General features: G+C 43.0%; 2 protein-coding genes across 2 annotated transcripts; one reads left to right on the top strand and one right to left on the bottom strand.

Annotated features, from left to right (window-relative positions):
* Window positions 1-2,132: 2,132 nt before the first annotated feature.
* Window positions 2,133-4,129, top strand: LALBA (lactalbumin alpha). The gene is made up of 4 exons (XM_002927206.4): window positions 2,133-2,303; window positions 2,632-2,790; window positions 3,252-3,327; window positions 3,847-4,129. The coding sequence occupies exons 1-4, from the start codon at window positions 2,171-2,173 to the stop codon at window positions 3,905-3,907; spliced, it is 429 nt and encodes a 142-aa protein (XP_002927252.1). The 5' UTR covers window positions 2,133-2,170; the 3' UTR covers window positions 3,908-4,129.
* A 3,757-nt stretch (window positions 4,130-7,886) lies between these two features.
* On the bottom strand, window positions 7,887-11,210 carry LOC100480454 (olfactory receptor 8S1-like). Its single transcript, XM_002927213.4, has 2 exons — window positions 10,438-11,210; window positions 7,887-8,049 (listed from the first exon to the last, which is right to left on the bottom strand). The coding sequence occupies exons 1-2, from the start codon at window positions 11,208-11,210 to the stop codon at window positions 7,887-7,889; spliced, it is 936 nt and encodes a 311-aa protein (XP_002927259.1).
* Between the last annotated feature and the right edge of the window lie 4,979 nt (window positions 11,211-16,189).

Raw genomic sequence — 16,189 nt, 5'->3', positions numbered from 1 at the left:
TGTGCTGGATGTCTTTCCATATGCTTCCTCTTTCAGTACTGTGGTCATTGTTTGTTGTTCTTTGGTCTATCGCCAAGAATCTGCGTCTTTCTCTGAATGTTTGTAATTGTTCCCAGTAGACATCTTCCATATTCTTTTTCAGATGACCCCCAGATATGTTGTTTTACAAACATTTCTAAGGAAATAATGGTTCCTCTTGCCTGAAGCACATTTATTTTCTGTGCTTAGCTGTGCAGATCTGGATACTGCTTTTTATTGCTTCAAGGAAGGGCAGAGATACAACCAAATTATAGGCAAGCAGGCTGTTGACCTAAGTCTTGACTTGGCTGAAGGCCTAGTAAGCCCCTGTGATTCCTGATATCTTGGCCCACCATTTTATTCTATCACAGGTACTAAGTCCACAGTCCAGTGCAGGAGGCATTTTACACCAGACTCCACTATTGGAAAGACTAGTCCTCAAGACTAGCTTTCTTTATCAGTCTTTCTTTCATATGGTTCAAGGTCGTCCTCTACTCCCAGCCATATTCTCAACCATACTTGCTTAGTGTGATAGAATTCCTATTCCTGTCCTTCATACACCCCTCCAATGCCTCTGGGTGGAATGGAGGAAATATGCAGTAGCAACCTTTCGCTATGTTTCTGAACATGTATCTCTTTGCTATCAGGCTTTCTGCTCCTCTCTCTTGGCACCACGATCCTCTACACTCTTTTCACTCATGCTACTTCCTGTACTGGTTATCCATGATATATAAGATGGGATAAAACTGGGAGGAGTTCGGGGTGCTGGGTGGCTTCTGCCTTCAGCTCAGGTCATGATCCCAGGGTCCTGGGATTGAGTCCCACATTGGGCTCTCTGCCCAGTGGGGAGTCTCCTTCCCTCCGCCCCCCTGCCCCTCTCCCCACTTGTGTGCACTCTCTCTCTCTCTCTCTCAAATAAATAAATAAATAAAATCTTAAAAAATGTAGAGGACTTTGTCTTGATTCTGAAGAGTTGTAGGATATAACAGTTTGGAATACCTTCAGTTTGGAAGTCTTAAATAGTTGGATACCCACTGCAATATAAGAAATCAGGTTTAGAGATTGGAATAAAGGGAGTGAGCCCTGCCACGAAGGAGGCTAACAGCTATTGGCACCATGACATGAAGCTTGATGACAGCAGGGTGGAGTAATTATTCAGAAGCAGTACCCTTAACTCTATACTTTCTCAGGGGCACTGATCTTGAAAAGATCAGATCCAGAATCTTGTTTTATAGGCTCTAGATATATCCTAGACCAATCTTAAAGTGTTCAAAGTCCTATCTTCCCACTGGCTTGGGTTACTCTCTTTTTAAACTTCTGCGGCCCACTCTGAGGCTGTCTGTAAGTTTCTATACCCATGAACAAATCCACAAGTTAGTTTTGGATTTACATAAAGTCTTAATTAACACCACTGTAGTATCTGTCTATTTAGTGGTTGTGGTGGTTAGGGGTGGAGAGCCTGATAATAGCTCACAGGATAGGATAGTATATACTGCCATACATACTTTTCAAATTCTCTGTTTTCCTGAAGTACAAAGTCTCTGGATCCAAGTTGTATCTGATTCTTATAGTCTATGTTGCTATAGCCTATCCCTAATCCTGAGCCCCCAGCCATGAACCACCATAGACTCTTCCTGGGCTTTGTTCCATGCCTGGGTTGACTGGACAAGTGCCAACTCTGATCTGGGACTATGGCATGTAATGACATACACTCTTTTTCCATATTCTGTATCTCTAGGGGGGAAGGGAGTGTTGGTCATGGACCCTTATTTTATTTTCTGATTGCCTTATTCATATTACCCCTGAGGCATACTTTGTTCCCAAAGTAGGCTGGGGACATCCTGCTTCCTAGAACCAAATCTACAAGAAACAAAAGTACAAACAAAGCCAAATGGGAACAGAATCATGCTTGAAACTCTGGGCAGAAAACAATACCTGTATGGACTAGAGATTAGGGGAGGAGAAGGAAAAATGGGGTAAAAGTACGGAAGGAAGCTGGCAGGCTCAGTGTTTCTGTGTTGGCATGAACAGTCTCTCTTCATCTTCTTCCTGGATGTAGGGCTTGGCGCCAGGGCCCCTGAGGCTTTCTCCACAAATAAAAGGAGGTGAAACTGTGTGGTGCACCCATTTCAGGATCTTGGGGGCAGCCAAAATGATGTTCTTTGTCTCTCTGCTCCTGGTTGGCATCATGTGTCCTGCCATCCAGGCAAAGCAATTTACAAAATGTGAGCTGTCCCAGGTGCTGAAAGACATGGATGGCTTTGGAGGCATTGCTTTGTCTGAATGTGAGTTCCCTGATGCTTTGCTTCATTCAATTCTTCACCTGCCTCTTTCTTCCACTCTCCTTTTCCTCTCCACTTTTATTCAATTATCTAATAATCCTCTTATGTGCTTATCTGTTTACTCTTTTATTATACTTATTCATGTAACTTCCCTTTCTCTTATTGTCTGATCCTTTTTGGAGCTCTTCATCTTGTCAAGATACTTTGTGCTTTGCCATATTTGGAGATTGGCTAGAGAGCTTTTCTATGTCTGGTGATACAGGTCCTCATTTATGCTATAAACGCTGTACCTGGACACCTCTGTGATACCTCTTTCTCATCTTTCCCTCAGGGATCTGTACTATATTTCATACCAGTGGTTATGATACACAAACCATAGTCAATAACAATGGCAGCACAGAATATGGACTCTTCCAGATCAACAATAAATTTTGGTGCAGGGACAACCAGATCCTTCAGTCAAGGAACATCTGTGACATCTCCTGTGACAGTGAGTAGCCTCTTTTACCCTGTTCCTCTGTTTTCCCAGAGCTTACCCCTAGGATAATCTCATTTTTGGTATCACGCACACCTCTGGCTTCACTGCCTTCAACTGTGGGGTTTGAATTGACAGTACTAAGTAAAAGGCTGTTAGAATTTTCATGTTCACCAGAGCCCAAGGAAGTTCCCTGAAGTAGATGATATTAGTTGTCTGGAAATCTTAAAGTCTGATACCTTACATTTTCAGAGTTGATGAAGTTGATAATTCCTCTGAAGACCCTCAAGAGAAGTGAAAAGTCCTTATCTGGGGTGGGGGGCATTACTGTATTGGCTTTCTCATATAGGAAGGCAACAGGCATAACTCTCCAGTTCAGAGAAGGACCAGACTTACTAGATCCAGGGAAGAGGGAACTCATTATCTTTCTGGGTAATGCTTATTTCTCACATTCCTATCCTTGTAACTCCTGCCAGAGTTTTTGGATGATGACCTTACTGATGACATGATCTGTGCCAAGAAGATCCTGGATAAGGAAGGAATTGACTACTGGTGAATTCCCATTCCATTTTCTATTTTCTACTTTCCTTTCACCTTGTTTTTCTCACTCCAGCACCACTGCCCTCTCTTTCTATCTCCTGCCCATTTAATCTAGAATGTAGTTTCCAAAACAAAACTCATCAAGCAGACTCAGGTTTCCAATTTTCCAAGCCTCCCTCATGCCACTCTTATTTAGCAATAGTCCTAATAAGCATAGGGAATAGAGGGCTGAGACCTAGGGCTCCCTTCACCTGGACATGGACATCTATTTCTGCTGGTTTAGTCCTAGACCTTGAAACAAGCCCTTGATAACATTTGCATGTCTTTTACAACCCTACAATTTTCTTGAAATTTTAAAAGTATACCCTACTCCACTAGGTGGTTCAGTGTTCCTCACCATCAGGCTAGGAATGTTTTTCTCTAATTTTCATCTGCACTCTTCCACTTTGGCCATCCTGGGGGTAAAGCTAGATGGAAGTTCGAGCTAAGATCCAGTCAGCCAACTTGTCCTGTCTCCTTTTCCATTATTAGGTTGGCCCATAAACCACTCTGCTCTGAGAAGCTGGAACAGTGGCACTGTGAGAAGTTGTGATTGCCTGCTGTCATTGCTGCTTCTGCCCTATGTATGTTCCTGGAATGTCTCTTCCCTAAGGCTACCTCAGTTTGCTTCTTTCTTGCCCCTTGAAGCTGATTTGTCTCTGAGTCCTGAGCCCTGTAGTGACACCATTGGACACTTGAGGACTATTCTACAGTGATGCATGACTGGTACACTGGACTTTTGTCCCTTGCTCAGTGCCCTCCGATTGCGCTTTCACTACAATAATGGATTCCATCTCTGTCTTGAATAAAGGGCTTGGTTTTGAGTGGCTGGCTGTATTTTCTTCCCAGAGGGAAGAGGAGGAAATAGTGTGAGTGAGTGGACACTGAAGCTGTAGGTCATAGCCACCTCCCATCTTGACTAGAGAGAATATAGGCTGAACTTAGAAAGATGGAGGTTACTTTCTGTACCAATTCAAGGAACTATAGAAGGAGTCAAAAATTGGCAAAAGAATCTCTTCCCTCAAGGACTAGTAGGAAAGATAAGATAAACATTGATAAATAATTATAATACAAGGAATAATGCATCCTGAGAGGGGTTAAAAATGTTCTTCAAGCATTCATAAGAGAAAAGATACTTTATATTGAGAAGGTGCTGTGGGAAAAAGAGATCAAGAAAGGATTCATGAAAGGAGTGGCAGTTAAGTATGGGTTGGATTTTGACTGGTGGAGATATGGGGTGGGAGAAGGACAGCAAGGACAGGGGCACCAAGAATCTGAAATGGGTGACTTGAATGGATTGAGGGATTTCCCTACTCTTGAGATAAAGAAATATCCTTCACAAAGTGCTGTGAGAGGATCACAGGACACTTACAGTCAGCTCAGCAACTGAAGAATCTGGACACCTGGGCCTTTTGGTTTGAACCCTGCACTCCATTACTTCTCCTTGCTACTTTGACTTTTTTTTTTTTTAAGATTTTACTTTTAAGTAATTTCTACACCTAACGTGGGGATCGAACTTACAACCCCGAGATCAAGAGTCACATGCTGAGCCAACTAGGTGCCCCTGCTTTGCTTATTTTTAAGGGAGATTTATCCTAATGGTTATGAGAAATGTGAAAGGAAGAGAATCAGGAAATTTGAGTCCTAAAGTCTGTTTTTGTGGGGCGTCTGGGTGGCTCAGTCTTTAAGCGTCTGCCTTCGGCTCAGGGCATGATCCCTGGGTCCTGGGATCGAGCCCTGCATCAGTCTCCCTGCTCTGCTGGGAGCCTGCTTCTTCCTCTCCCATTCTCCCCGCTTGTGTTCCCTCTCTCGCTGGCTGTCTCTCTCTCTGTCAAATAAATAAATAAAACCTTAAAAAAAAATAAAGTCTGTTTTTGCTACTCATTGCCGTGCAAACCTGGGCATGTCATCTCTGTCCCTTGTGCTTCAATTTCTTTGTCTTAAAAGGAGGGTTTTAGTCTACGTGGGTTTTTTTTTTAATCCCTTCCTGCTTTGACAATCCAGCATTCCAAAACTTAAAGTACCACATTTCTGGGTGCCTGGGGCTCAATCGGTTAAGCATCTGCCTTCAGCTCAGGTCATGATCACAGGATCCTGGGATTGAGCCCCACATCAGGCTCTCTGCTCAGTGGGGAGCTTGCTTCTCCCTCTCCCTTTGCTCCTCTCCTCTCCCCCTCATGCTCTCTGTCTCTCACTCTCTCTCAAATAAAAAATAAATAAAATCTTTAAAGAAAAAAAATACCACATTTCTGTACAGATGGCTAACAGAGATATGAAAATACGCTCAACATCAATCATCATCAGGGAAATGCAAATCAAAACTATGATGAGATACCACGTCACACCTGTCAGAATGGCTTAAGTTAACAACACAGGAAACAACAGGTGTTGGAGAGGATGAAGAGAAAGGGGGAACCCTCTTACACTGTTGGTAGGAATGCAAACTGGCACAGCCACTCTGGGAAACAGTATGGAGGTTCCTCAAAAATTAAAAATAGAACCACCCTACGATCCAGCAATTGCACTATTAGGTACTTACCCAAAGGATACAGAAATACTAATTCAAAGGGATACATTCACCCCTAAGTTTATAGCAGCATTATCAACAATAGCCAAATTATGGAAAGAGTCCCAATGTCCATTGACTGATGAATGGATAAAGAAGATGAGGTCTATATATACACGATGGAATATTACTCAGCCACAAAAAGAATGATACCTTACCATTTGCAGTGTTGGGGTTGGAGCTAGAGAGTATTATGCTGAGTGAAATAAGTCAATCAGAGAAAGACAAATACCACATGATTTCTTTCATATACGGAATTTAAGAAACAAAACAGATGAACACATGGGGGGAAAAGAGAGAGGCTAGCCAGGAAACAGACTCTTAACTATAGCAAACAAATGGAGGGTTCCAGGAGGGGAGGTGGATGAGGGGATGGGTTAAATGGGTTAAGGAGGGCATTTGTGATGAGCACTGGGTGTTGTATGTAAGTGATGAATCACTACATTCTACACCTGGAACGAATGTTACACTGTATGTTAACTAATTGGAATTTAAATAAAAACTTGAAGAAAAAAATAAATTACCACATTTTTTAATTAGGTGAGTTATCTTCTACTTCCTGTCTTCTTCCTGCCTTTCTTAGATGTCTAATATAGCTGAGTGCACTCCTCCGTTCCCTATGCTTGCTGGGGCTTTAGGCAGTCAGACCATACTTTTCTTGTCTCAGAGACCAGCAATTCCCAAATGAAGTCCCTATGGCCTGTTTGGGGACCTGTAGGGCCATGATAGGGGTGGGAGGCCATCCATCCCCTATACTTAATTAAAAGAAACTCTCAGGAAATAACTTGGTATTCATGATGTGATTTTAGTGTGAATTTAAACACAATGTGATGCATCTTCCAGGAGTATCACATGCTTTCCCTTCCTAATTATGGGCCAAAAGGACTTACCCAATTCTCCAGATTTTAGGAGTGACCCCTTTGTATGGGTATGTGTGGGAGGGCAGGGTGAGATCGCCATTCCTCCCACTGAGCTCACATATCTACTTCTTATTATTACCTTGCCTTAGTTACCCCTTAGGAAGGCAAATGTTCTCGAAATATAAGGGACCAGCTTCAACAAGTGGCCAGAGCAGAAATGCAACTAAGGGAGGGTCTTGAGCTCAGTCCCATCGGTCCAGCCTACATTCTGCAGGGAAGACCAGGAAATGTCACCTGTAAGTGTACCATATATGAGGCTGTAATCTGAAGAGGACTTTGCTAGAGGAAACTGACAACAAATTTATTTTCAGAGAGTATTTTAGCTTGAAGATCAGAAGATCAAGAACAGAGAGAAGCCAGGGAGCTGGTATAGAAGTAGTCTTGACTGAGGCAGACCTCTTAGTCTTTGGTAGAAGCAGGACAGGAAAATGTTGTTCTCTTCTCGTGAACATGTGTGGGAGCTGAAGGGGATCTGGGATGGCAACTGAGAATTTGTTCTGGTTTCTCCTTCTCTTTCCTTAGGCCTGGAACAAGACTTGAACCAGGCAGGGATCTGAAGCTGTCCAGGCTCAGGTGGTTGGTGGGGAGGTTCAGGCAGGGCCCTCAGAGTGCACCCCTTTCATGGCGCTCTATGTGAGAAGGACTCAGAATGGTGCCCAACAATGTGAATTCTCTCTCCCCTTTCTATCCCAATTTCTCCTCCATGCTACTTTCCTCTGACGTCTAGATATAATTTCCTTTGGATAAGTACCCAGAAGTGGGATTAATGGATCATATGGTAGTTCTGTTTTTAGTTTTTTGAGGATCCTCTATACTGTTTTTGTGAGAATTTTCTTGAGTGGTGACTGGTCCCCCTGTGGATAGGTGTCATAAGCTCCATGGAGGTTTCCTCATCTCACTTCATTGGGGGAGGACACTGGGGTCAGAGGAACTAATGCTTCTCTTTTGGAAAAGAAAGAATGTTGAGATAGCTGGTGATAGCTCTTCCTGCCTCCTCTTCTGTTGCACAACTGTTTCTCCTGTTATGAGGATGCAGTGGAGCTGGGTTAGAAGGTAAGCCTGGGCTTCCTGGCCAGCACCCTCCTGAGAGCTGCCTTCACTTCCTGGTTCTTCAGACTGTAGATGAGGGGGTTTAGCAGAGGGGTCACCACACTGTACTGCACGGAGAGTACTTGCTCTAGGGCTGAGCCAGATGCTGGGGTCATGTACCTTGAAGGGAATGGCACAAAAGAGTAAACTGAGCTCAGAACAATGACCACAATACTATTGGCAGCCATGGTTCATCCCATATCAGAGACTCTACAAAGAGAGTCTGCAAAGTCAGTAGCAATATCTGCACATGACTGTGTAACGGTGAGAAGTCATTCATTTCTAAATGTCTCCAAACATGAGTTATCCTATCTTATAAGAGCTGCCCTGAGAAAAAAGAAAGTTCTTTAGCACATCAAGTTTGCTGCAGGTTAGAATAAAACTAATAGTAATTTCATGCATTTCTCTAGTACTTCATACTCTACAAAACATCTTTTCTTGATAGATATTATAAAGAAGTAAGGATTTTTTTCTCTCTTTCCCCTGCATATTCAACTATGTGTTTTCATCTTGTGAGGATTGTTTCTTGCCAAAGTGTATGCTTACTCTAATAATGCTGTCATGGTTCCCAACATTTATGGCTCTGGGAAATATCTTTAGCCACGGCATGTTATTTTATATAATGCTAGTGGAATAAACATTTGTCCTTTTATGTACATTTTTCTTTGGCTTAGAAAAGAAGCCAAGTTTGATAAATAAAGTGGAAGATAAACGTGTTAAGCATAAGAATTGAATCCGAAATAATGAGGTTGAATTTTAGGGTGCATTTTCTTGAGTCTCACTGGAAATATTTCCCAGAGAAGCATTAAGTTTTTTCTTTTTCTTTTTCTTTCTTTCTTTCTTTTTTTTTTTGCAACAGGGCCATCATCATTGGAATGTTCTTTGTGGGTTCTGGAGTGCCTGTTTTGAAAAGATATTCATTTTACTGTCATTTTTCTTCATCTAATTTATCCCTCCTAACATTTCTGCAAAGTAGGTAGGAGTAATCTTATGCTCTCATTATTGTCTCCTTATGGCATATGAGGAAAATGAGACAGAGAGAGGTAAAGAGATTTGTCCAAAGCCTCAGGTGAGGTCTTCTGGATTATTCCTTATCCTTTTCCACCCCTGCCTTCTCTTCAAATAACAATCAGGTGAGAAAAGGACAGAAAAATTTGTATAACTCCATCTCCAGTTCACTAGTAGACACCATGGGCCATTAATTATTCTGCTCCTAGTAAGTGAGGTCTTGTCAGCTAGAGCTGTTTATGTTTGAGAGAAGTACGGTAGGGAAGAGCATGATGTTTTCAGTCAGTGAGACTTGGTTTATACTATGGCTCCATTACTAACTTTTCCTGGGACCTTTGAGAAATTACCTGTTACTCTGGAAGCTTAGGTTCCTTACCTGAAAGTGGGGTTAATAATATTTCTTTTGGGGCGCCTGGGTGGCACAGCGGTTAAGCATCTGCCTTCGGCTCAGGGCGTGATCCCGGCGTTGTGGGATTGAGCCCCACAAGGCTCCTCCGCTATGAGCCTGCTTCTTCCTCTCCCACTCCCCCTGCTTGTGTTCCCTCTCTCACTGGCTGTCTCTATCTCTGTCAAATAAATAAATAAAATCTTAAAAAAAATATTTCTTTTGCATGGTGCACTGGGTGTTATAAGCAAATAATGAATCATGGAACATTACATCAAAAACTAAGGATATACTGTATCCTGTGACTAACATAGCATAATAAAAAATTACTAAAAAAATAAAAAAATAATATTTCTTTTGTAGTGTACTACATACTAAAATTAAGCCTGAGCATGTAAAAGCAGCTGGTGTACAGTAGGTGCATAATAAATAGTTATAGCACAAATAAGCTTCGGAGACATCATCTTCCACTAGGAAAAAAGATGTCATCTGTTTTAAGAATGATATATTTTTTTTTAAAGATTTTATTTATTTATTCAACAGAGATAGAGACAGCCAGCGAGAGAGGGAACACAAGCAGGGGGAGTGGGAGAGGAAGAAGCAGGCTCATAGCGGAGGAGCCTGATGTGGGGCTCGATCCCATCACGCTGGGATCACGCCCTGAGCCGAAGGCAGATGCTTAACCGCTGTGCCACCCAGGCGCCCCAAGAATGATATGTTTTACTGTTTCGTCTAGCACTGAATAAAAATCTACCAAGGACTCTCTGATTTCCTTTTGAGAGCTATTAATCATAAGTTAATGAAAGTAGGAAAGTCTCTAGTCCTTGTATAAGCTCATCTTTCAGAGTTAGACAATTGAGAACTGAGAAAGAAAAATGAATTTTTTTTACGNAAAGTAGGAAAGTCTCTAGTCCTTGTATAAGCTCATCTTTCAGAGTTAGACAATTGAGAACTGAGAAAGAAAAATGAATTTTTTTTACGTCACACAGCTAGTCCACAGGAGGGCCAGAACTAGAACCCAGGCCTTCTGAATTCCAGCACGGCCATTTTCCTGCTACTTTGCAATGTACTCTTCTACAGACCAAGGCCATATAGGAGGTTAGAGTATGACACACCTGAAAACTCCTGAACCATAAAAGATGGTGACCACAAGAAAATGAGAAGAGCAGGTGGAAAAGATCTTGCTCCGACCCATGGCAGAGTTGATTCCCAGGGCTGTCATGATGATACGAGTGTAGGAGCCCAGCAATAGGACAAGGGTGCCAAGGCCCAGGACTGCCATGGTGGTCAGGATGGAGACAGCACTAACGTAGGGGTCAGAACAGGTCAACAGGAGCACTGGGGGAAGCTCACAGGCAAAACTGCGGACAAGATTGGGGCCACAGAAGTGCTGCTGAGCCAGAAGGATGCTGTTAACCAGGCCAGTCCCCATTCCTGTGGCCCACGATGCTCCCACCAGGCCAGTACATACCTTCTTGTTCATAGCCACCACATACAACAGTGGGTGGCACACAGCCTGGTACCGGTCATAGGCCATGACTGAAAGGAGGCAAGCTTCAGTGGCCCCAGAAAATATGACCAAGGAGATCTGGGTGAAACACTCAAGGGGGGATATAGTCTTCCACTTGGAAAGAAGGTTCTCTAGGAGTTTAGGCACAATGACTGAGGAATAGAAAGCGTCCAGGAAGGAGAGGTGACTCAGGAAGAAGTACATGGGCGTGTGGAGGTGAGAATCAGCTCTGATCACCAGCAGCATTGTCAGGTTCCCCGTCAGGGTCAGGAGGTAAATCCCCAGGAAGAGCACAAAGAGTGCAGCCTGGATCTGAGTGTTGTTGGTTAGTCCTAGGAGGACAAATGTGGTGACTGTGGTTACGTTGCCAACTTCCATGGAGCATTTAAGTTCTCTTTTCAGAGGCACAAGAATGGAAAAGAATGATCACATGGGTTATCAGTCTCAGAGCATGCCTGGGGATGAGGCATTGGGAGTAACTCTTCATGGTTGATCCGGGACAGATTGTGCAGCAGCCACGCCCCTGCCATGTCAGACCTTAGTCCTCGGCTTGGGGCAGGAAGCTATTGGCCAAGGTGGGGAAAGTGAGAAAGAAGAATGTAGACAATTTGACCTAGAAAGGAAAGAGAAGAGAACAGGGATTATCCAGACTAGAGAAGGAAAGGAAAGCATTTGGGGACAGACTCCACAACATTGAGAAGTGCTGTTCTTCAGTTCCAAAAGGAACTGAGCTCAAACCGCAGGAGGGCTGACTGGCACAGAGAATAAGTGATGAACATTTTGGATGACTATCTGGCTGACAGACCATGTTGAATGAATGATTGATAGGGGTATTGTGATACCTAATGATGGTGCAAGCCCTTTCTCTCCCATAGTAAGTTCAAGAGTAAGCCACTTGGGGGGAAAAAAGAGTAAGCCACTGGACTTTCTTATTAAAAAAAATCTGGGAACACTAGATAGCTCTAAAGTCCATTCCAGCTTAGAAATTCTAGATTAAAAAAAAAAAAGAAATTCTAAAGATTAAGGGACAATCTTCTTTGGGTATCATTGGTACTAATTAGAAATCCTTTCTCCCCTTCTCTGTCAACCCAAGCAAAAATGGTATATGAATGTGCTGACTTCACGGAAGCCAGGCAAGAGGAAGTCCTCAAAATGGAGGTGAGGTCTGTACACATCAGCTACTCCAAGGTCTTCCTGTTCCAGAGTTTCTGTGAATCTATATTGTCCGCTGTTCTGTAATCTCAGTACGTTACATGAAAGTCCTGAAGACTGTGGTATTCTCTGGGTTGGTACCAGGGGACTTAGATAAAGCCAAGTCAAAGTTGGACCATCTTTTGTGCATCACAGGGATGGTAAAAGCCGAAAGAGAGAGAGAGAAGAGATAAGAAAGATAAAAGAACACCAAAAACACCTGGTAAAATGTATAGTTAGAAGGTTTGGTCTAGACCAGAACAAAGTAAAATTGTCACCTTTCTCTTTGATAGGTAACTCAGGAAGGAGTTAAGTGAGGATCTGATCTCTATTCCTGGCTTGTACACGCACGGGTTCCCAGAGCGGGGAGTTTTAGGAGGAGATGGATATGAATGAGAAGGATATTTATCTTCACCTGGGCACCCTATGCCAACAAGAGATGCTCTCAGTGGGTAATAACCAAATGACATCCTTTCCAACACTGGTGCAAAAGCCTCAGATGCGGCTAGGGCTTCTGTGGGCTACCCTCAACTTTGTCCTTCCTTTAGAAGATTCAGGGGTGAAACTTCTAAGCAAGGAAGTATCCCTATAGTCTTTCTGTCTAAGGGGAAGACTTCTTGAAACTGCCTCCCATATAACAATGGCCAGAGGGACTTGATCTCAGCTCTAGACCTTGGAGAGTGAGGGAGCTCCCCGGAGAGGCCCTTAAGCAGCAGGTCTGCTCTGAATGTGAATGAGGTCTCCAAGGGCCAGCTATTCCTTCCCCGAAATCACTCTTGTTTCAGTGGGTTGCATCATACAAGAAGGGACCCAGGGTGGCCAATAATGTCTAAAGATAAAAATATAGAGTTCTGAGGATTCCTGGTACAAAAACTTGGAATTTCCTTCTTCCTTTTTTCCCTTCATCCTTCTTTCTTCTCATTTCCCTTCCTTCTCATTTCTTTATGTTTTAAATCATATTTATGATTATACAAATAGTATAATGATAAAGAAAGTGAAAAAGATACTAAGGATACTTTAAAAATGAAAAAAGATATTGTGGCACCTGAGTGGCTCAGTTGGTTAAGCATCTGACTCTTGATTTCTGCTCAGTTCATGATCTTAGGGTCATCAGATTGAGCCCTGCATCGGGCTCTGCACTCAGTGTGGAGCCTGCTTACGATTCTCTCTTCCTCTCCCTCTGCCCATCCCCTGCCCTCCCCCATGGCTCACTCTGTCTCTAAAGAAAAAAAAAGGAAAGAAAAGAAAAAAGATATTAAAGATATTTTAATTATAGAAAAAGAAAATAAAAATTTATCATGTCATCCAAAATTAATTGTTTTATTTATTGAAATTCAAATAAAATCCAAATCGATTAAAAACTTCAAAACAAATTATCAATTGTGGCAAAAACTTTTTATTGTGAACATGTTTAAACATATACAGAAGTAGAAAGAATAGTGTATTGACCCTTCTGTGTCCATCATCGAGCTTCAACAATTATCAGTTCCTTGACTGCTACCCAGTGTTGACCACACAGAGCTGGAAAATGTGGTCCCTGCAGTCCATGAGCAGCCAGTGTGTCTAAGACATGGGAAAGTTCTTGGGGCACCTGGGTGGCACAGTGGTTAAGCATCTGCCTTCGGGCTCAGGGCTGATCCCGGCGTTATGGGATTGAGCCCCACATCAGTCTCCTCCGCTGGGAGCCTGCTTCTTCCTCTCCCACTCCCCCTGCTTGTGTTCCCTCTCTCGCTGGCTGTCTCTATCTCTGTCGAATAAATAAATAAAAAATCTTTAAAAAAAAAAAAGATATGGGAAAGTTCTATTACTGAAAGGTGCAAGGGAAGGGCAGTACTGAGGAGGGGTGATCAGTCTTTTTTTTTTTTTAAAGATTGTATTTATTTAGTTTTAGACAGAGAGTGTTCACCCACAAGCATGAGCTGGGGGAGGGGCAGAAAGAGAGGGCGAGGGGCGTCTGGGTGGCTCTCCGAAAGCGCCTTCTTTCGACTCAGGTCATGATCCCAGGGTCCTGGGATTGAGCCCCACATGGGGCTCCTTGCTCAGCAGGGAGCCCGCTTCTCCCTCTGCCTCCTGCTCCCTCTGCTTGCAAGCATAAATAAATAAACTCTTAAAAACAAAAAAAGAAAGAGAGGGCGAGAATCTCAAGCAGACTCCGTGCTGAGCACAGAGCTCCACAAGAGGCTTGATCTCACAACCCTGAGGTCATGACATGAGCTGAAACCACAAGGTGGGCGTTTATCTGACTGAGCCCCAGACGCCCTGGATGATCGGTGTCTGCCATGGATGAGGATTGAATGGTCACTAATTACCTAGGAGATAACGAAGCAACACTACAGAACGAACTTGGGCTTTTCACTTGGGACCACCCATACACCTCTGGACTTAAGAGTAAAGTAATCTTCTATTCTGTTTGAGGCTCTGTATTTTGGGATTGCCTCGGTAACAGCTTAACCTTTACCTTCCTAAGATAGATTTCCTAACCAACCCAAATTGTCTCCAATGTCCCACCATCAAAAATAAGTTTGCAATAACCCTCTTTTCTTTCTTTTGCCTTCAGAAGCATATATATTGTGTTTGAGATAATACATCAGGTGCTCTCTGAGCTGCACAGGGTAAAAGGAAGTTTTCTCATTACACACCGACGAAGGTAAAAGGTAAAACGTTTTTCACAAAGGCCATTTGAAGATCTAGTTCCACATACTCAGAAATAGGTCTGGGCTTAATACAAATAACAGAATTCCTAATCATCCAAGGCTGCTTTTATAACTTAATACAGATAGTAAATTAGGCTAAAATGCACTGTAATACTTGGTAGAGTTCAGGACCTTGAGTACATCACAAAATATATTTCGATCCACCAAAGAAGCAAGACTTGCAAGCAGATGTCTTAGACATAACTACCCCACAGCTATGAAGTTCTACTCTTGAGAGCATTTACGTCTTTGGGGAGTCTCTCAGTCTCTAGAGGATAAACGCCGGGAGTGGAGTCGGCTAGCATGCACCCGAAGTCTGTACTGTATACGGGGATGCACGGCCCAGGGGGACGATGCCCCCTGCTGCTTCACAGCACGCACAGATTATGTGAATTACGTTGCATAGCGCTGGGCCCATGTTCTGAATATCTGGGGTTCTGCCTTGTGGGTCAAATACCAAATGGCCATACAGAGGGTCTGCAGGGTTGCAGTCTGTGAAAAAAGAACAAATTGACAGCAAAACCTTTGAAACGGACAAGCAGTTGTTCCAGTTGTCTTTAATAAGAAGGCTCCCTGACCGTTGATGTCCCAGAGATAGATTCTGGTGTGGAAGTTAAGCTTTGGTGGCTTAAATGGATCATCAGATGAAAATGTGATATCCAGAGAGAATTGACCACCATTGTACACAGAACCTGGTGGACCACTTTGGAACATTGTCTCCCTTGGGCCCAACACTGCACTTAGGAGGACGATGAAGGTCACCTAGCACTCTACCAGCAAAACCAAGCAGACATGGCTCATTACATTCACGTTGTCGTGATAAACAATAACTAGTCTGTAAGTAAGAGAACTTGACAGCCCCATTTGATTTGTCACACATAGGCTCATTCTAGACTCACTTGGTAGTCGAGGTGGTTGTTTGGGTTTGCTAATTGACGTTATCCAAAGGAAAACGAACTTATTACATCATTATAACAGGAGATAGTTTTACAAGTTGGAGTGAGGCTGCTCTGAGGTTAGGCTCCTGCCCTTCCCCAGAAACTGGGAGTCAGGGGCACTGTCTTCTCTGATAATTACATTTTCAAGAGTTGGTTCTTGGTCCTTGAGAAAGACATTACTGGGTAGTAAAGCCGGCAAGGGGCTTTTTAACTTTTAAAAAGATTTACACACATTTCAAAGAGACAGAGAAAGAACTTACAAGTTTTCTAAAGTAAATGCGCTAAGGAAAGGGAGGAAGAGAAGTCTCTGCCTTTATTATGCATGTATGTATGTATGTAGGGAGGAGGGAGAGAAGTCCCTGCCTTTATTATGTATGTATGTATGCATGCATGTATGTATGCATGAATGCATGTATGTATGCATGTATGCATGTATGTATGTAGGGAGGAGGGAGAGAAGTCTCTGCCTTTATTATGTATGTATGTAGGGAGGAGGGAGAGAAGTCTCTGCCTTTATTATGTATGTATGTATGTA

The sequence above is a fragment of the Ailuropoda melanoleuca genome, chromosome 16 (genome assembly GCF_002007445.2).
Source record: "Ailuropoda melanoleuca isolate Jingjing chromosome 16, ASM200744v2, whole genome shotgun sequence".
NCBI classification, from domain to species: Eukaryota; Metazoa; Chordata; class Mammalia; order Carnivora; family Ursidae; genus Ailuropoda; species Ailuropoda melanoleuca.
The sequence above is the reverse complement of the archived record's forward strand: the minus strand, read 5'-3'. Positions and strand labels throughout refer to the sequence as shown.

What these genes read in the sequence shown, in the direction of transcription:
- LALBA (XM_002927206.4), top strand. Translation starts at nt 2,171, where the DNA reads ATGATGTTCTTTGTCTCTCTGCTCCTGGTTGGCATCATGTGTCCTGCC. An exon ending in CTGTGACATCTCCTGTGACA is followed by an intron (nt 2,791 to 3,251) that starts GTGAGTAGCCTC and finishes AACTCCTGCCAG; the next exon opens with AGTTTTTGGATGATGACCTT. An exon ending in AAGGAAGGAATTGACTACTG is followed by an intron (nt 3,328 to 3,846) that starts GTGAATTCCCAT and finishes TTCCATTATTAG; the next exon opens with GTTGGCCCATAAACCACTCT.
- LOC100480454 (XM_002927213.4), bottom strand. Translation starts at nt 11,210, where the DNA reads ATGGAAGTTGGCAACGTAACCACAGTCACCACATTTGTCCTCCTAGGA. An exon ending in TATGGTTCAGGAGTTTTCAG is followed by an intron (nt 8,050 to 10,437) that starts GTGTGTCATACT and finishes ATTCCCTTCAAG; the next exon opens with GTACATGACCCCAGCATCTG.